Genomic DNA, 21,727 nt, shown 5'->3' with positions numbered 1-21,727 from the left:
AGCAGGAATAGCACCCCAGGCAGATAATCCCTAAGTGGCCTCTTTTGCTTTAAAATTTAGATCACCGTTTTTTTTAATCTTTTCCCTCTGGCATTCAATTACCTGCAAACACAGCTCTGAAACTGAAGGTGTGGCTAAAAGTATTATTAGTACTCTTATAAAAAAACAAGGACTCTTGATTCCAAAATGATACCTTGTATTAGATTAAGTGGGAAATCGCAAGAAATTCGTCCTTTTCTGCAAGCTTTCGGGATCAAAGTCCCTTCGTCAGGCTCTGGGGAAAGTATAGATGGTACAAGATAATAAAAAGTCCCCATAGGTAGGGAATAAACTTCATTTTTGCACAGAGGGAGCTGAAGATGGAAGGTTGTACACTAATATCTTTGCTATCTTCAGTCCCTGGTCAAGGAAAAAGGTGTCTTGTTTAGTGAAGAGGACTACAGTCAAGTATAATTGTTTTTTAAGAGAGTTTTGTTAAAATTTAACTGAAGCTTGGAATCTTTTAAGGTGTCTATTTTAGGTACATGAAAAGATACTGTAGTGGTAATCACAGTCACAGAGCAAGACCACTTAGCATTTTGATCCTTAAATTTGACTTAATGTTCTACCTCACCAGAAAGTTTTAAGGTTTGCTAAAAAAATCTGGCGATAAAATTTCACAAAATGTTTTGTGCTAATATGTTATGTTACTACTTTTCATGCTAGAACCACCTAAGACAGAGACAGCTCTGCCTAACAGTCAGCAGTGGCCATCGTGAGTTCTAGCTGTACTTACATTCCTTTATTTTTCTTTCAGATGATCCTTTCCAGATTTCCTTGCGTCTTCCTTTATTTTTCCCTGTTGGTTTTTACCTATGAATGATATTTGGTAAGGCATCATTCTTTACTCTGCAAACAATGACCTAGCTGTTAACCTCTTCATTTTTATTTCTTCAGCCCTAGATTGTCCACTGGCTTTCTTTCATAGTTTTTCACTCATTACTTTTTCAAGCCTAAATATTCTCATTATTCTTTTCAAGTAGTTGCATCTGTGTAAACCCTCACTCCATGTACTGCCAACTCTGTAACCCATTGACCCTGTATTGGCAAAATTCTGCTGCTCACATTACCTAACTTGTGTTCTCTCTCATTTTTCAGACAAAAACAGATCAGGAGCACACGGAACAACCACTCTTGTTCTCACACCCCTCATCCAGACCAACTCTAAGCTCTCATCCTTACAGCCCTCAAGTGTCTGTGCTTAGTTTAGAGCAGCCAGTGGTGAAAATCCTATTGCTAGCAAATTCAAACTTTCACCCACAGATAACTAGTCCCATTATATGCCTATTGACATTTTTGAAAACGTAGGCATTTAAGGTATGTATTTTGAAGAATAATGGTATAGTTTTCAGTATGGCATACAACTCCTATAGAGTACATGAGAAGTCTTCCACCTCCAAACAGCCAAAGATGCCACTAAACCAGAACAAATGTGTGTTATATTTACTATTAGTTCTTGACAAAGTAATCTTGAATCTCAAAGACTTTTTCCCAAATTGCTGAAGAATACACTTACATTAGAAGTTCACTGGATACATGGAATAGAGAAATAATGATTGCATGCAGTTATTTTTCTTTGAATAAAATAACCTCTTAAAATAACTTTGTTTAATATTAAATTAAATAAATATTTAATGCATATTGTACAAATTAGGGATAAACCTCAAGATAATCCTGAATCAAAACATACCCAAATTTTGGATTGGTTCAGATCCATACCAGAATGCTGGCATAAGCCACTTCTAGTTTTGAGAGAGAACATACCAAGCTTTAGTATTTATCAAATACACATTTTAAATATTATTTTCTCCTGGATTACAAGTGTATGGCCCTCAGGATGCACAATGATTGATTTGTCACAATAAAAAGCTGGCTGTGACCTTTTTAACTTAAAACATGTTCTTTATTAACACACAAGATGGATTATGATTATTTATACCATGCAGATATTTATTTTACAAAACATCTATTTGACCTCAAATAGGACTGCATTTTGAATATTATGTATAGTTGAAAATGTCAACTTTTCTGAGGTAAGAATTTTAATTGAATTATACTGATCAAGAGTAAGCATGGCAAAAAAACTGTGATGCTTTCAGGAATGAGAATACTTCATACATACTGGTATGTGAGATACCTCCCTAGCCCACTTAAGTTTGATCCTCCCTTTTGATACAAAGCCACAAATATTAAATCGGCATACTATAAAAGCACAGTAGTCTACTTCCCAAGGGGAAAAAAAAAGTATTTTTACTGGCATACCACGTGCAGGATGGAGCTTTATGAAAATATATATTTTCAAATACACAGGGTTTAATTCTACAGCTTCCAGTGAGAATAACGAAAGTTGAACAGCTAAATCCCCATTGCAGTATTACAAAACCATAATGCTTTTTTGGCTAAAACTTCAAAGAAGATGACCCGATGTCCAGTTCAGAAATCTACAAGCAATTACGTATCTATGGGTTTGCATGTAAGTGATTGCATAAACAAACCTTTTGTTTGTACACAAAAATAAGCATGTGTGTACGTATCTAACCTTTTGTATGTAGAAACATACATCTATACAGAGCTAACTTGCATATCCAAGTTTAAATGTAACCATAAGGCTAATTCTTTTGAAAAATTAGAACCTAGTAGTTATACCATTCCTATCTCTCTTTTTACTTTTTCATCTGCTTTTAGGTGATAAACCATAGTTAACTCCTTTTAACACAAGAAGTACAACTGGAATAAGTTAAAACAATATATCATATATATTCAGCAATAACTGAGGTTTGCATTTTGTGTTACCAATTCATTCACATCAGCAAGGACATTATACAGAAAATACATTTTAGGATATTTTATGCAAATAATCATACCACACCACTGAAACACCACAAACAAAATATTTTAAAATCATATTAGGACACAAAACATCTCTTAGCCTACAAATAGACATTTTAAAATCAATACGGTAAGGAAGGTAAACATCTCTCAACCTACTGGTTAAGTTCTTGAATGGCTGTTTGTCAATGCAGCATAACATGTTTCCTTAGTGCAAGTCTTACTAAGTGTGTGAAAAAAGACACTGCCCCCCTCAAAAAAATTGCGCTTTCCCCTACAAAAATCTGAGAATAAAGTGATATCTGTGTTTCTCAAGTAGTTTATTAGTTCTCGCTGTATTTTTGAATATATCAACCGAAGATAGTCAAGTTTTAAAATCGTAAAAATTCTGATAAGATTTTTTGGGGGGAAAAAAATCACTCTAAAATCAAATTTAGATACACTATAGCTGGAAGACAGAACAGCAATGAAAACGCATCTGATCTGTGCAAGTGAAAGAAAACGTTGACTTGATATGTTCTCTTTCTTTTTTCTTTTGCTGTAAACTTCCTTGTATGAAACCATGGCATGTTATGCATTCCCAAAAATGCTCTTTTGATAGTTGCAGGATTACTTTAGTTGTTGAAGAATCACAGTGTTAAGTATATCTGCTTCTTGTAGTGTCAGACTTTCATCTGTTAACTCTTTATTTGGAAATGTAGTGACAAGAACAAAGTCAGCCGTTGTAAATTCAGGGCGAGACTGGATAATAAAATCACGAATATCCTTAATTCTGTTGAAACAGAACAATGGAGTATGAGTGAAAAATCTTTATGATGTTCAAATTCTGCAAGAATCATATGTGCATGTTGGTTTTAAATTCTTCAGATGATTAGGAGGATAATTTAGGGTTTCTTGGCTTCCTTAATACAAGGATTGAAAAAAAATATGAGCAGGCCTGTAGCTAGTATACTTATATAGCAGGAATAAAGGTTACAAAAAGAAATACACTAAGCTCATTTTATTTTTCACTGTTAATTTCTTCATTCAGCAGGCTTAGTTACAGAGTAGTTCAGTCAATGGCTGAGTTTGCATGATTAGACAGACATTCAAATACTGAGCCACTGAAAAACAGAGGGCTTATAGTGCTGAGGTTGTGCAGCCAAGGGGATCCTGTGCACACATCTCAGCATGCTCTGCAGGCTCCCTCAGTCTGCCCAGAGACAAACTGGCAACAACACACAGGGCAGCCACAATATTTCTCAGGGGGGAAGAAACAGAAGCAAAGCACCCTGGGATGCTGGAGGACTGTGCTCTGGCTACCAACATCACATAAACTTATCCAGCTCTTAAGCAGATGTGGGAGGAAAAGAAAGTCTGTATTATTTAGATCTTCTAAAATAAAGAGAGCATTGCAAATTTGTACATTAATGGCATAGCTCAAATGGTCTCAGCTGTCCTCTCAAATTCTCACCTACACGTAGGACAGCAAATACAAACATAACTCTGGGGAGTTGTGCAGACTGTATTGTTTTGGGACAGATAAATAATTGTCTGACATAGCCTCTATCAATAGCTTCAACCAATTTGAAGTCTACTGAGAGATCTAACAGAATAAGAATTTTAAGTAAACACTAAATATCTGCTCATATTTAGGAGAGGATCAATCAGCAGAAAAGCTCTGTATCCAGCCTAAAACACAACCTGAAGGAATTACAGACTGATAGTTACCAAATAATATGAATTTAAGTTTTTTAATGTCTGCATTTTTTATTATGATTACTTCCAAAAAGGTCCTTTTGCCTTATGAGGTCTCTTCCTTTAACATTTATGATTATATAAAATCCTTACACATTTTACCTGAGTTACTATCATTTTTACCTTTTTATATCCTACTTATATTTTAATTTATTTTCTATTATAGTAAACACAATCTTACAGAAAAAGTGCGATTAATACCATTAGTTTACCTGTGTGTTTGATTGAACCTTTGTATCAAACGGCTTCCATCTGCTAGCCTAATTTGAATTTTAGTTGTTGGCACGGTGTCATTGATCAGAACAGCAGCATTAAGTATAGACTTCATCTCTTCTTCTGGGGAAGAAGGTGTACTGACTATTTCAGGCGTAAGGCTGAGATTGAAAACAGATGTTACTGAAAGAACATGTATGTTATATTTACACACACACACACACACACGTGTTGCGTATGTTAATATCCAAGAATGAAACAACATATGCTTGATTTTAAATTTTTATCTTTAGTGTCATATTTGGAGATAACATAAATGATTATATACCATAAACATTGGCAAATTGGATCCAACCACTATAACATATGATTTTATTCATCTTCCTACTGCTATATAGTTATATACATATCGTGTTTAGGTTTTGAATTTGGCAGTGATATTATCTCAGAAGATGGGGCAGAAAACACGGAAAATGGATTCAGCAGCCACTTGTATACTTGATGGTGGTTTAGTTCTCCCTAAATTGTGTCAATTAAAAACCCACCAATTAAAAACTCTGTGTTTTAATTTAGGGACTTCCATCACTGTTATGAAACAGTGACAGCCCATCAGCAGTTCACCCCCCCGGTCATGGGCAGGCTTTGCCAGAAGAAAAAAAAAAGCGGTGAGGGGCCCAATCCTCCCTCCTCCACCCCATGCAGCTTGCCTGCCTCTCCCAAGGCTGGGAGGCGAGCTGCCAGAAGGCCCTAATCTGTGGAGGGACCCAGTCCTTCCCTCTGTGGCAGCGGTGCCCCCAAAGAGGCACCTGCCCACTAACACCCTACCTGGATGGTCCCAGGGGGTGCCGCTGCTGCAGAGGGAAGGACTGGGCCCCTTTGCAGCTCAGAGGCTGCACTTCCTCAGGAAAAAAAAGAAAAAAGTGGCGAGGGGTCTGATCCAACAATCATGCATTAATTTCAGATTCATCTGCTATCCACTACTACTTACCCTCTTACCCACATTAATTACTACACACTTAGATGAAAGCAATATAAATCAAGTATGTTCTTAATATTCTTATGTAAAATAACTCAACTTAGAGTCTAGAGTTCATTCCTTTTCAAGGCCTGTGGAACTGCAGTTTGACTGGAAGTCCATCAGAGAAACTATCTCCACCTGGCTGAGCTGGACCCTCCCCCTATATAACCTGCTGCTCTAAACAGGAGCCAAAGGTTACTATAAGTATGAAATGTGTGTACTTTAATTTGGACAGTTTTTAAATGATCAAAATTTATGCAACTTATCTTATTTTATCACATTTCTATTTTATTTTATTCAATTTTATTGTCCAAAACCTGGTCTCCTGACAGCAGCTATTTATTATTAGGGTGCTAAAGATCTAGCGTGGCCTGAGGAAGGAATTCTAGGTCCAAGTAATATATTTGACAATGGAGAGCTCTTCTTATTGTAAATATGATATTTAGTCCACCACAATGGAAGCATCCTTTATGTCTATACCTTCGCTGTCAATAAACAGAGATCTGCCACAAAACTGAAAATTACAAAATTTATTGTTAAAAAAAAGGTTTAAAAAGAACTCTTCCTTTCAGTCCAGTAAGACCTTCATCAACACTCCAGCGCCATAACACTGACAGACAAATTATGTTGGAAAAAAAGATCTAAGATGAAGAAAACTTATTTTCAGTATCAACTATAGATAGTGTAGGTAAAGTACATTTTAATAAAGATTTATCAAACCTACAGCTATCCCTCTTGATTACAATTGGAGTGAGAGTTTTAACTCATGGTTTGGCTCTATCCTCCCAGGAGAAAAAAACTGGATACATAGCCATACAATGGGCAAGTGAAAGGCAATTAGGGTTCCCCAGACTTTCTTACCCACCAAGTATCTCTTACAGTATTCAATAGTTGCTATGATTGAAGGGAACAAAGAAAGAAAGATTCTCCTTTCAAATGAATGAGCAACAATTAATTAATTATCTGTGATTTCTTATCACATCTAGAAGCACACAATATTTTACTTAAGGCAACTGATAGAACACTATGAAGCAATGAAATCTCAAGCAATAGGCTTAATAATACCAAAACCCTGAACAGTGAGTATCTTATTACACTCAGTAAAGTGACAGATTCAGATTCTGTTTTCAAAAAACTTCTTCCTTTATTTTTATTAATCATCGGCCTACTACAGACAGAAATAAAAGACAGAGTGCAAAATGTTTTATTACTCAACTTTTATCTATATAAAAAAGGGTGCTTTTACGTTCATTAATGCGCCGTAATTATGACACATTAAGTTAGTTCTTGTTATTACAGGTACTTGTTATTACAGGTACTAACAATGCATTGTAAATTGGCACTACTGTACATTAGTGCAGATGAATGCTTTTAAAGTGATGTTAATGCACATTAGACTAAATCTACTGTGGATTAGCAGGTTTTTTGCCAGCCACACTAATGCGCAGTAGAATTAATCTTCTGCACATTAAGCATCTTGTGTAGATGTACCCAGAAAGATCTTCTTTAATATGAAACAGGGAATTCTATGGCTTTTTTAGCTATAGATTTTCAACTACTGGAAAATAACATTATATATCCAGAATTCAATCCTTGACAAGGTGAGCTAGATACCCCGCTGTGAGAGCTGGTTTTAAGAGTTTATATGTTCGACACCTGGTGATAACTGGGGTAGCCACTTAACTTCTTAATGGTAGAATAATTGAAGATACCCTACTTCTCCAGAGTAGGGAATATAATGACAGTTGAGGGCCTCAGTTGCCACCAATCTTACACACATATCTGTGGACTAAAGGCATAGACTAGATCCTAAAGAGAAGAATTTAAAATAGACTCTAACCATCTACTAGCAGTACTCATTAAAATTTGATGGTAGACCTCCCTTGATTCTTATTAATGGTTATTTCCTAGCATTCACATAAAGATCTGATGTAATCTTGAAATTAGAATTGTTATGTATGTATACTCTTGAAATTATCCAAAATATTATTTCCAGAATTAGAAATAATAGAACGTGATTTTAATGCTAGAATTGGTGGTACTGACACCCATGAAAATGAAGTTGTCATAAAGGAATCATGGGGAATTCCCTCCAGCAACCTTACATGATAAGAGACTAAATGAAGAAAGGTGATACCTCTTGAAATTACTTGCAGAGGAGAATTTTAGAATGCTTAATGGACAAACTGGCAAAGGCATACCTGGGGGCATTCATATTTGTTATGACTGAAGGAGCAAGAGTGATAAATTATATATTAATAGAACCACACATGTGGTAAAAGTATAAAGCATTTGAAATTTTACCATGTGTGGAAAATAACTACTTCCCTCTCTCTTTACAAATTCCATTAGAATCTTATGACCAGCCCTCCCCAGAAGCTAAACTATTCCCCAAATTAGAAGTAGTCAATAAAAAAAAAAAATCAGTGAAATAATGAGTTATGAGATAAATGTATTACTCTATTTAAAGAAACTATCTCAAGCCACTTAATCTCATATTCTCAAAGTATAAGAACCCCAAGAAACAATTACCAATATGAAGCAGTTGTCTAACAGTTGGAAATGTCCTTACAAAAGAAAGCATCTTTGTTGGCAACAAGTAGTGTCTGGGCACAAACCATGGTTTGATAAAGACCGCTTTCAAGTAAGGGTGCTAAACGCCTGGCACAATCTCATCTGGCCTGTGGCTCTCCCATGGTTTTGTGGATAGCCCCATACGCTGTGACCCTGCATGCTAGATTAGGTGTGCAGGACAGTGCAGGGTCTGATCCCAGCGTGTGGCGATGTGAGGGGGCAACGTTAGGGCAGGCATGGGTACCATGCAGGGATGGCACAGGGCCTGAACCAGCCCACAGACCAGTCCCCTGCCATTTATCTGGCCTGCAGGGCCAAAATCTTGAGTGCCACTGCCCTAAAGCTAAGGATTTAATAGATGCCTTGGAGGAATACAAATCTAAATACAACTGTGCTAGCTTCCAAAAGATCAGGAAGATTAAAATAGTCTATAAAAATGAATAGAAAGAAGAAACAATATCAAATGAGACTATGGGAGGAACTGGCAGCCATGGGGAAAAATAACAATAGCCAACTTCCTTGGCAAATTATAGCCAAAGGGGGAAAAATTAGCTTAATTCTTGAAGATACAGGAGTCTTGTTTTTTAAAAATAAGTTAAACTTACACACAAAAGGAAATGGTTGCTTCTCACTGAAGGAAATTTTATCTGTTAAGCTCACAATCAGATCATCATCTCATCTCTGAATCTCAAGTAAGGTCATATACATTCTTACTAAGAAGACAAAAGGCCTTTTCTTGCCCCAGAAATCTTTAAGGAATTCATTGACTGATGGTGTCCAATTCTGTTGAAAATTTTTAACATAATTATTTTAGAAGGCATTTATCCAATAAGACTCTTATACTAGTTCCATTTTTTTTAAATGGTGATAAGAGATCCTTTATCATATTTCTCTATTAGTATAGTCCTGCCAAAATACTTGGAAGATATTTTCTTTTTCATCTTCAGACAATGGATTTCTGAATATAATATTTTGGGAGAAGAGCTGGTTGGCTTTAGAGAAGACTATTCCTTCATGAACCATTGCTTGGTGTTGCGCTATTTAGCATCTAAATAGGTAAAAAGACATCATCTGTATATAGCCTTCATAGCCTTTATGTGAATGCTAGGAAATAACCATCAATAAGAATCAAGGGAATTCTACCATCAAATTTTAATGAGTACTGCTAGTAAATGGTTAGAGTCTATTTTAAATTCTTCTCTTCAGGATCTAGATTCATAGGTTCATAGATGTTGGGTCAGAAGGGACCTTGTAGATCTTCTAGTCCGACCCCCTGCCGTGGGCAGGAGAGAAAACTGGGCTCAAATGACCCTGGCCAGGTAAATGTCGAGCCTCTTCTTAAAGACCCCCAGGGTAGGAGCCATCACCACTTCCGTTGGAAGTTGGTTCCAGATCCTAGCCACCCTGACTGTGAAGCAGTGCCGTCTAATGTCTAGTCTAAACCTACTCTCTAGCAACTTATGGCCGTTATTCCTTGTTACTCTGGAAGGCGCTCGGGGTAACAAGGTCTCTCCCAAACCCCGCTGGTCCCCCCCCGTAAGTTTATAGACAGCCACCAGGTCCCCCCTCAGCCTTTTCTTGTGAAGGCTGAACAGGTTAAGGTCCCGTAGACTCTCCTCATAGGGTCTGCCTTGCTGTCCCCAGATCATATGAATGGCCCTCCTTTGGACCCTCTCAATGCTGTCCACATCCCTCCTGAAGTGCGGCGCCCAGAACTGGATGCAGTACTCTAGCTGTGGCCTGACCAGTGTCGCATAGAGGGGGAGGATCACCTCCTTGGCCCTGCTTGTGATGCATCTGTGGATGCAGGACAAGGTACAGTTAGCCCTACTGACCGTGTTCTCGCATTGTCAGCCCATGTTTATCTTGGAGTTAATAATGACTCCAAGATCTCTTTCTGCCATTGTGCTGTAATCTGTCCTTCCCTTCTAGCATGCCCACCTCACCCCAAATCTTGGTGTCGTCTGCGAATTTAAACAGGTTGCTTTTCACCTCGTCGTCCAAGTTGCTAATAAAGAAATTGAACAGTGCGGGCACAAAGACCGAGCCCTGGGGAACCCCACTTCCCACTAGGTCGAAAATGACCCGTCCACCACCGCTCTCCGAGTACAACCCCTCAGCCAATTTGCAATCCATCTGACTGTGTAGGCATCAATGCTGCAGTCACCTAGCTTTTTAATGAGAGTGGGGTGAGAGACAGTGTCAAAGGCCTTCCTGAAGTCCAGAAAGGCTACATCCACCGCAACACCTGCGTCTAGTGATTTTGTGACCTGATCATAGAAGGCAATCAGGTTGGTCTGACAGGACCTGACCCTAATGAAACCGTGCTGGTTGCCCTTAAGCATCATCCCCGCTGCTGGCCCATTACAGATGTGCTCCTTAATAATCTACTCAAAGAGTTTCCCCAGGATTGAAGTAAGACTAACGGGCCTATAGTTGCCCGGGTCCTCCCTCTTCCCTTTTTTTAAAGATGGGGACCACATTGGCCCTCTTCCAGTCATCTGGCACCTGGTCTATGCCTTCAGTCCACACGTGTGTGTGTAAGATAATCATTGGTGGCAACTGAGGCCCTCAACTGTCATTATATTCCCTACTCTGGAGAGGTAGGGTATCTTTAATTATTATACCATTATACAAAGCTCTCAAGAGAGCTTTTGATTCCACAGACTGATTAAAATTATGTAAGAAACTGGCAATAACAGCAATGGATAAAGCTCTCTTACAATGAATCATTAATTACTATTCAAATACAGCATCTAGGGTGTCTTACGGGATTGGTGGTGTCTTATCCAATAGTTTTCCAACTAAGACATGGATACAAAAAGGATGCTTGCTTGCTTCACCACTTTTAAATTTATTCTTGATCTAAAACAGTTGCTAACAGGGAATCAGTTCCACATATCCATTAGTTTGGATGACCATAATGCTCTCTTACTTCATGGAGATAACACATTAATAATGTCACTATCCCAAACAGACATCCAAACATTGTTAGATACTCTTCACCAATATTTCACCTCAAATATCTTGGAAATCTTGGAAATCAACACAGCTAAAAACAAGGCATTCGTTCTTGGGAATGAAAGGTGAAGTCCACTTTACTGTACAGAACAGAACTCTGGGGTACTGACTCTATGGTCCACTCAAAAACTGAAAAGATTTCTAATTATTTCTTTAGGTGGCTTTTATCTGTAACTAATTCTGTGATGGGGGAACTCATGTTCTCAAAAACCAGACTGATAAATGTAAACACTTTAGCTTGATTAAGAAGTCTAAACTGCCGGATGAAAACTAGATCTTTTAAACATACCAGATACCCTAAGAAGTACATTTTTTAATCTTTCCTTTGCCAAATAACCCGTTTGGATGGTTAAATGACATCTATATTCTCCTCCAAACAAACAGCTTGGGAAGTGTATTGAGAGACACTGAACCACTATTTAAAACAAGCATGCAAATGAATATGCTGGCAGTGAGACTGCCTTGAACTTCCCATTTAAGATTAATAAAACACTGCTTTAACCTAGAACATAACTGTCTTGGTGCAACACTACAAACAATGTGAGGTCATTAGTAGATTGAGATGTACTCCAATGAGATCTGCATCTCCCATGGGCAGATGCTCTTTTAGGAAGAATAAGATGGATAACTTAAATCATTATTTGTGGTCTTGTTTGTTTTTTGAAGAAATAAGATGAAAATGGATCTCTCTATTAATGGAGAATTTTAAATACTGAGCTAATGAAGAAAAAATAAATCTGGCTTCTTTCTAATACTTTGGAGCCTGTTCTATACTCCTTCCATGTATTTGCATTACTTTCACAAAGAATGAGGGCCAAAATGAAACGGAATTCTCCTGTGTTGCTTTACTTTCCATTGCTTCATTTAATCTTTTCTTTTATATCATCATATACTATACTCTGTTTTAATTTTGTGTTAACTGGTAGAATGGATAATCTTACTGTATGCTTTTAACCACAATCGTAAATTATACATACATTGTTATTTTATTAGTTATAACTGTTATTGCTTTGCTCATTTTTTGTATTTTTTTGGTGAACACTCTCAATAAACTACTATTACTAATTCCTTTTCTGATTAAGGATACTATTTGCCACTCATATAGCTGGGCTGTTACCTATAAATAAGTGTTACTTGTTCAGTCATGATAATACAACACTCCTTCTGCTGACATTTCAGTTAACACATACTTTAGTTGTTATCATTCAGATATTTCACTAGCAACTTAAGCAAGTATCAGACTATGGAACGTTCATAGCTAAAAAGTGAAAAGGAAAGGCTTAGGAAACTAGTGATGGCATTTTTCCATTTATACACAAAATCAAATACAGACCAAGTATTGACAGTCATAAGGGAGCTTGTATAAAAGGAACTGGCAGTCTCAATCTAGCCCCTGCAAAGTTTGTGCCTTTCTTTAAAGCAAAACAGTCTTAGCTTGACAAGGAACTCATGATCATCAACATTTTATGTACAGCCCTTTCACATTTAATTGTGGTTCTTCTCAGTCAGGGCTGAGACATATTGGCAGGTTAGCTTAGTATTTCATTGCTTTTGTCAGTTGTTGAACAGGCTTTTCCACAAGTCACTGCTACTTTGATTAAAATTAACACCATGGAAAACCTTCTAGAACATGTCTTTTTAGGCTATTCTCACTCCTTCCTTACTCTTTTACTGAAATATGACTTATGTACATGATAGAACAAAACAACAGTATTTTTACCTTCCAAGTTTTTGTCCTTCTCCACTGAAAGCTTTGAATTTCAATCTAGGCTTTACATATTCTTGCTCTTGGTGATCTTCCATATCCAAATTAACCTGGCCACCATGGACCAATCGCTGAAGCTCCACAGGAATCTCTCTTAATTTAAAAAATAAATTGTTCTTAAAGCACACAGCAGAAAGTCCCAATTACAGAATAGTAGGCCATTACAATACTAATCAACAAGAAAAAAAGGATAAACAATATTTTAATAAGGAACTGAGATGACTGCCACATTTGTATCAAAGTGCAAAGGAACCCACTTAATTTATATACCTACTTCCTTCAGAAGTCACAGATAAAAATAAAGACTTCAGACAAAAAAAGAATTAATGAGGAGAGGCAATAAGCATGTGTTGGCACCTTGGGTGCAGTAATGAAAACAGTGAATGAAAAAAATAGAGATTGACAGTACTTTGACATCTGTGTGTACTATTTGAGAATTTAAAATACAATCAAGATATGCAGAAGTCAGGTCTAAGAATAATTACTCTAGTTAGGAGGCCAAATTTTTATATTTTTTCTACTAGTCAAGCACTTTTTGAAATAATCTCCAACAGACCATTTTCCTTGTTTATTATTGCCCTTTAGAGGGATTCTCTCACCTAAGCTGGATTAGGTGATAAAAATATTGTATTTGATAAAGATATTACAGTACTAATCCAGAGACTTCAGTTGATACAACAGTCCTATTACATGAATCTGTGCACAGCTATGTACAAAATCCTACCTCAAGGAGTCTATAATCTTAGATGACAATCAATATACAAAGGTGGAGAGGAAAAGATACAGTCAAATATATACCCCTGTGGCTATGCAAATCTTGCATCAGCCACAAGTTGTTAAAGAACATGCAGGTGTTTAATTATGGAGCTAAAGCAGATCTAAAGAAGGGCATTTTGGCCACTGACAGACATGAAAAAAACAAAACCCGATGTTTTACTGGAAAAGGCGGTGCGTTAGTTCAACCCAGCTCTGCAGTGTCTGTATAAATCGGTCATTTCAGCGGGGTTTTTTGACACTTATCTAAAGCTGATTCAGCTGCCAAAACCCCCTGCTGAAGTGTCCAATCTATACAGAGGATGGGTGAGGCAGGTCCAACTAACGCAATGCCTCTTTTGGGCATGCACTGTGCTTGGTGCAGGGGCATGTTGAGCTTCAAAGCACCATTTTTTCCCCCACGTCTCTAAGCAGCCTTTATGCTCAAAAGGTCATCTAACACCGCTCCTAACTGTACAGTTGGTTCAATAAAAGATACCACCAAAAGACATCAGCATTAGGAAAGGACATTGAAACGGGACTAACTTGTGAGAAAGAAAATGGAATACTGAGACCAACTGGGCTGAAGATTCACTTGTTTGCATTTCCTCTGTGGTTTTAAGGATTTTTTTACCATGCAAGGGGGCTGAACTCTGTAAGGTGAGTCTATGCTGCATTCCTGGCCTGGCTCATTCCATCTATGTGTTCTTAAACACTTGGAGCACGCATGGGAGGATGCCTTGGTACAGTTTCACTGAGTTTGGCTCATGTGAATCAGTGTGAATATTCCTGTTCAGGATACCATGTAGATATAACCTAAGGGTCTGTCTGCACTAAGTTCTGAGTGAGACTGACTCACAGCTGATGAATAAGCCTTGCCCAATCACACTCTGTGTGTGTGACAGAACATATTCAGTGTAAAAAGCTTGGTGTGGCCCTGTATGTCCTAGAAGCATGAAAAGGTTCTCTGACCCTATCTTGTTTTAATATGGCCCTCATAAAACAAGGAAAGTAGAGTGTTTACCCTGTTACACCATAGAGATTTCCTTTCATTCAACTGTGCGCTGTTCAGCACAAATTCAGCAAGAAAATCAGCCTCAAAAGCCATTAGTTACATGACATCAATTTACAAAAAACATAAGTACCTCACATTTTGAAAAATATTAGAGATAAGTAAAATGGCTAGAGTTATCTTCTAAGGAACTAGGCCAAAAAAACTGAACTACACAAAATGGGTATACATTTTATTTTGTAAGATGTAAAGATATCTACCAGCAGAAGCCACAAGCACAATGCCGTGTGGCTATTTCTGCCTGGAACATATTTCCATACGTAAAGTAATCTTCACTGAGTAGTATGTAGAGCCATTATTGTGTCAGATAATGCTCACTAACATAGACTTCTGAAGTGTCGCAGGATTTCTCATTGCTGCTCTATCATAATAAATGGAATAGTCCCCCTATGACAGTATTTCCCAAACCTTGTGGGTTTCTGCCCCACTGTAGGAAAGTTGAACACTCTTGAATCCCCCATTCTTCAGTTGAAACCATTGCTTCATTCACCACTGATACTCTCATGCCCCCTACTTCAGCTGATACTACTGTTTGCTCTTGACACCACATACAGTGGCAGCAGCTGAAGTACAGGGAGCATGATAGAAGCAGCAACAGTGACTGAAGTACAAGGGGGTGCAAGTGTGTGTGAAGCAGGAAGTTGTCTATCCGTCTCCCCTAGGAACCTTCATTGCCTCCCCTGGGAGCATGCCTCATACTTTAGGAAACTGCCATATAGAACAGTTCCATACCGTTGATTTACCTCCTTTAATAACAATGAAGGACACATAAAATTAAGAAAATGTACAGCATACACTATTATAAATGTCAAGTTGTAAATACCTCATGATCCATTTTGAAGAGGTCCCTTTGACAATATATATTCTGTGCATGTGAATTATACCATATCTCTGACGTAACATCAGTCAATCCAATGTCATTTTCCATACCATTATTATTTATTTTAATACACAATAGTTATCTTCTGAAAGAGGGTTAAAGATCACTAGTCATTTATTTTGTATTTCCATAGTGTCTTGATTAAGAAACTGTGATCCTGGGTGGGGTCTGAATCTTGTAGTGGCTTGGTTACAGGGCCAAGATAGATCTATAGTGGATATAAGCCAAAGACGTAGGGAGACTAAAGCAGAGTGGCCATACAGCCCCAAGGGGACATTTTCTCTCTCTCCCTTCCACTGATAATATACACTCAGAAAAATAACCTCCTTTACAACTTACCCCCTTTTAACAGACTCAAGAAACTGAGCATTTGTTGGGTCTGCGTAGGATCGTAGCTCTCCATCATCTAAACTGAAACCATTCCTCCAAAGTTTTAGCAATATTTGAACCTATTAAACAAAAACAAATCATAGTAAAGAACAAAATCTGAAATACTGTGTGTATGTAGATCTAAATCTATATCTATATAGGCTAATACACTGAATCTAAAAATCATGTATTTTGTAGTAAAATATTACAACAGAGGGGCAACAAAATCTCTGAAGGACCACAGAGGTGGTTTCACAGGGTGAGAGGGAGAAGGGAAATGAACACTGCATTCAATTTTCAAAATGGGTCAGTCTCTTTTACTAACATCAGCACTGGGGCTACAATTGAAATGATAACCTCTGTGGCACCAAGACATGAGACTGATTGGCACCATCAATATTTACAATAACTCTTGATTCTTTTGTCAATGACAGTTAACAGATAAAACAAACACACACGGAAAATATATGCTAGACTTGGTGAGTAGTGTTACTGCTTTCAAGATAGTGAATATTGTTCCTAGTGAATTTTAAACAAGAACTCCATACCTCCTTGGACATTCCATCAATGACCAGAGGGGAGAGCAACAAGGGTGATGTTGTGGTGGGTGTCTGCTACAGAACACCAGACTAGAAGGATGAGGTAGATGAGACTTTTTTCAGATAACTAATAGAAGTTTCCAGATCACAGGCCCTGGTTCTCATGGGGGATTTCAATCACCTTGACATCTGCTGGGAGGGCAACATAGTAGTGCAGAAGAATTCCAGAAAGTTTTTGGAGAGCACTAAGACAACTTCCTGGTGCAAGAGAGACTAACTAGGGACCAAGCTCTTCTTGACCTGCTGCTCACAAACAGGGACGAATTGCTGTGGGATGCAGAAGTGGATGCCAACTTGGGCAGCAGTAACCACGAGATGATCGAGTTCAGGATCCTAACAAAAGGAAGAAAGGAGAGCAGCAGAGTATGGACCCTGAACTTCAGAAAAGTAGATTTTGACTCCCTCAGGGACCTGATGGTCAGGATCCGCTTGGAAGCTAGGTTGAGGGGGAAATGAGTCCAGGAAAGCTGGTTGTATTTTAAAGAAACCTTACTAAGGGAACAAACCATGCCAGTGTGCAGGAAGAACTGCAACTGTGGCAAGTGACCAGCTTGGCTTAGCAGAGATCGCTTTGGTGAGCTTAACCACAAAATGGAAGCTTACAAGTGCAAGCTTGGAGAGATTACTGTTAGCTTAGGGAGGAGTATAAGTATTGCTCAGGCATACAAGGATGGAATCAGGGAGGCCAAAGCACAATTGGAATTACAGACAGCAAGGGACATGAAGGGTAACAAGAAGGGTTTCTCAAGGATGTTAGCAAGAAGTGGGTGGTCAGGGAAAGTGTGGGTCCCTTACTGAATGGAGGAGGCAACCCAGTGATAGATGAGGACAAAAAGACTGCCTTTTTCACCTCAGTCTTCAAAGGCAAGGTCAGCTTCTAGACTACTGCATTAGGCAACACAGTTTGGGGAGGAGGTGACCAGCCAACAGTGGTGAAAGAACAGGTTAGGAACTATTTAGAAAAGCTGGATGTGTACAAGTCCATGGGGCCAGATGGAAAAAAATGCATCTGAGGGTGCTGAAGGAGTTGGCTGATGTGATTACAGAGCCGCTGGCCATTATCTTTGAAAACCTGTGGTGATTGGGGGAGGTCCCAGGCAATTGGAAAAGGGCAAATATAGTGCCCATCTTTAAGAAAGGGAAGGAGGAGAATCCAGGTAACTACAGATTGATCAGATTCACCACAATCCCCAGAAAAATCATGGAGTAGGTCCTCAGAGAATCCATTTCTGAGCACTCGGAGGAAAAGAAATTGATCAGGAAAAGGTCAGAACAGTCATCAAGGGCAAGTCATGCCTGGTCAACCTGATTGCTTTCTATGAGATAACTGGCTCTGTGGATGCAGGGAAAGCAGTGGACGTGATACCCCTTGACTTTAGCAAAACTTTTGATACCATCTCCCACAGCATTCTTGCAAGCAAGCTGAGGAAGTATGGGTTGGATTAATGGACTACAAGGTGGATAGAAACCTGGCTGGACTGTCATGCTGAATGGGTAGTAATAAATGGCTCCATGTCTAGCTGAAAGCTGGTATCAAGTGAAGTGCCCCAGGGGTCAGTCCTAGAGCCTATTTTGTTCAATATCTTCATTAACGATCTGGAAGATGGGATAGATTGCGCACACAGCAAGTTTGTTGATGACACCAAGATGGGGGAAGTTATAGATACACTGGACGGTCGGGCTAGGATTCAGAGTGACGTAGACAAATTGGAGGATTAAGCCAAAAGAAATCTCATGAGGTTCAATAAGGACAAGTGCAAAGTCCTGCACTTAGGATGGAAGAATCCCATGCATCACTACAGACTTGGGACCAACTGGCTAAGCAGCAGCTCTGCAGAAAAGGACCTGGGAGTTACAGTGGACAATGAGATGGATATGAGTGTCAGCAGTGTGCCCTTGTTGCCAAGAAGGGTAACAGCGTACTGGGCTGCATTAGTAGGAGTATTGCCAGTACATCTAGGGAAGTAGTTATTCCCTTTTCTGTACTGGTGAGGCCACATCTGGAGTACTGTTTCCAGTTTTGGCCCCCCACTACAAAAAGGATGTGGACAAGTTAGAGGGAGTCCAGCAGAGGGCAACACAAACAGTTAGGGGGTGGGTAACATGACTTCTGAGGAGAAGTTGAGGGAACTGGACTTATTTAGTCTGCAGAAGTGAAGATTGAAGAAGGATTTGATAGCGGCCTTCAACTACTTGAAGGGTGCTTACAAAGAAGATGTATCTAGACTGTTCTCAGTGGTGACAGATGACAGAAATGGCAAGGGAGATTTGAACTGGATATTAGGAAAAACTTTCTCACTAGGAGGGTGGGAAAGCACTGGAACAGGTTACCTAGAGAGGTGGTGGAATCTCCATCCTTGGAGGTTTTAAAGGCCCAGCTTGACGAAGCCCTGGCTTGAATGATCTATTTTGGGACGGTCTTGCTTTGAGCAGTGGGTTGGACTAGATGACCTCCTGAGGTCCCTTTTAATCCTAATTTTCTCTGATTCTGTCACTTCAGAGGAGCTATTCTTAAACATGAAGCTGCAGAACAAGCAATCATCCACAGACAGGATTGTTTTAAATGTGTGCTCAGTCGAGACTCTGGGTTCTTTTTCTAGCTTTTAAAACTCATTAAAAGACACAGGGGTTAACTGCTTTGTTTATCCCTTCAACTCACATTCATCTGTCTCAGAAATACCTCTTTGTTTTCTCCCACTTTCCCTATGCTTTGTAATTAAATGACTTTGTTCCCTTCTGTTTCATATCACTGCAAGTCCATTCAAAGCGTCTGACGAAATAAGATGTAGTCTACAAAAGCTCATGCCGCTCTGAACAAGTTAGTATATAATGTGCCACCCTGCCCAGCTTTCTGCCTACCTTCAGATTAAGACAGCTAACTACTTCTCTCTCTCTATAATGGAAGAAGATACATGAGAGTGGCATCTTAAAATCTAATTCATACAGAAAAACATAAGCTTTCATCAGTATTTGATGCTTATGACTCTCTGAATGAGTTAGTCTCTAAGGTACCACCCTGCCCTGCCTTCATCCTCACTTCATACTAGCACCACACTCTCTAAATATAACAAAGAAAGAGAAGAAATTCAAAACTCTATGCAGTTTGCAAACTTAGGAGATGGGGAAAAGTAAAATTATCCCTTGTAAAAAAAGCAAAAGAGGAAAAGGCAAAATTCATTTATAGAGAAAATGAGACAGTATTGGAGCATTCAAGAAGGTAAACTAAGCATATCAGAAGATTAGGAACAGAGAAGCTGATCTGTGAAGTAATTTGCATAGAGGTGATAACTGAAGTCATGTGAGGCTATCTAAAGCTCTGCAGAGGAGGGGACCTAGGCCAGAAACCTGAAGGATACCAATAGAAATAAATATGTTCTAATTTTAATGTAGTTCTACTGATGTCAAAGTGAATTTTACTATTTTTATTGCATTCAGAGCCCTATTAAGTTTCTTCAGTGTCAAAAAAGTTTTTAATTTTCTTCTCTCTTCTCTTTTTAGTATTGCTGCTAAAGAAGCACTCCAAGTTTTGTTTTCCATTTTGAGTGGAATGTAATAAGTAATTCTTTTGATTCAGTCACAGCTGCGCAAGGCTACCATAAGGCTTTCACAACTGAGGCTGAAAATCGACCCTGGTATTGGAACCTTTATTATTGGTTTGAGCACTGGTATAGAGGAACCTGTCTTATTTTCATAGTGCAGATCATTTGCAAGTTTGACAGTGAAAGAAAAACTCAGTACACTTGATACAGAAACTGGCATACAATAAACAAATATTATGGATTACAGCTTTTCATTAAATCAATTAATAAAAAATGCCATTTCATGGAGGCTAAATTATTTGACATCTTGGGATGAAACTTGGTGGATAATTTTGGTTGAAATTAAATTGACAAAAAATATCAGAATATTCATTCTGGCACTTTATTTTTGACATACCTCATAAAAATAAAAGGAAACAAGGGGTCACATTCACAGAATGGCTGAGGAGAAGGAACTCAGGGCTGCTCTCCCCTCCCTGTATCCAGTTGCCCAGTGATTAGGACATAGGATACTTGTGTTCAATTTGCAGTTATTCCTAAAGTGTTCTGAACCAAAGTCTCTGACCTCCCAGAAGCCAGAGAATGAGTAATACTCTAGTATAGTGGCTAGGATACTTGCTTGGAAGGTGGAGGGAATGGTTTAAATCCCTATTGAGTTAGACAAAGAGTCTATCTGATCTACACGATTTCCCACCTCCTAGTCACTATCTTGGAGTAACTGTCATCATCTGGCTCCACAGGCTATTTAAATATTCCTTGTCAGGTGGGACAGCATTAGTAAGACAGACAGAGAGCAACCTACATGGACGGCTGCATGACGAACAGAACCAAGGAGGTGATACTTCCCCTCTATAGGGCACTGGTCAGACCGCAGTTGGAGTACTGTGTGCAATTTTGGGCGCCGCACTTCAAGAGGGATGTGGATAACCTGGAGAGGGTCCAGAGAAGAGCCACTCGTATGGTTAAGGGCTTGCAGGCCAAGCCCTATGAGGAGAGACTAGGGCACCTGGACCTCTTCAGCCTCCGCAAGAGAAGGTTGAGAGGCAACCTTGTGGCTGCCTATAAGTTCATCACGGGGGCACAGAAGGGAATTGGTGAGGCTTTACTCACCAAGGTGCCCCCGGGGGTTACAAGAAATAATGGCCATAAACTAGCAGAGAGCAGACTTAGACTGGACATTAGGAAGAACTTCTTCACAGTTAGAGGGGCCAAAGTCTGGAATGGGCTCCCAAGGGAGGTGGTGTTCTCCCCTACCCTGGGGGTCTTCAAGAGGAGGTTACATAGGCATCTAGCTGGGGTCATCTAAACCCAGCACTCTT

General features: G+C 38.9%; 1 protein-coding gene across 1 annotated transcript in view; it reads right to left on the bottom strand.

The window, feature by feature from the left end:
• Positions 1 to 1,222: 1,222 nt before the first annotated feature.
• UBXN2B (UBX domain protein 2B) overlaps positions 1,223 to 21,727 on the bottom strand; it is a 30,288-nt gene continuing 9,783 nt past the window's right edge. The window contains exons 7-10 of the mRNA XM_006031823.3: positions 16,241 to 16,350; positions 13,152 to 13,289; positions 4,818 to 4,979; positions 1,223 to 3,640 (exon numbers count right to left, since the gene is read on the bottom strand). Coding sequence (XP_006031885.1) covers positions 3,478 to 3,640; positions 4,818 to 4,979; positions 13,152 to 13,289; positions 16,241 to 16,350 — 573 coding nt within the window. The 3' untranslated portion in view covers positions 1,223 to 3,477. The remainder of the gene's footprint in view (positions 3,641 to 4,817; positions 4,980 to 13,151; positions 13,290 to 16,240; positions 16,351 to 21,727) is intronic.

The sequence above is a fragment of the Alligator sinensis genome, unplaced genomic scaffold, assembly GCF_000455745.1.
Source record: "Alligator sinensis unplaced genomic scaffold, ASM45574v1 scaffold700_1, whole genome shotgun sequence".
In the NCBI taxonomy this organism is placed as follows: Eukaryota; Metazoa; Chordata; order Crocodylia; family Alligatoridae; genus Alligator; species Alligator sinensis.
Note: the sequence above shows the minus strand (reverse complement) of the source record. Positions and strands in the feature narration are given on the sequence as shown.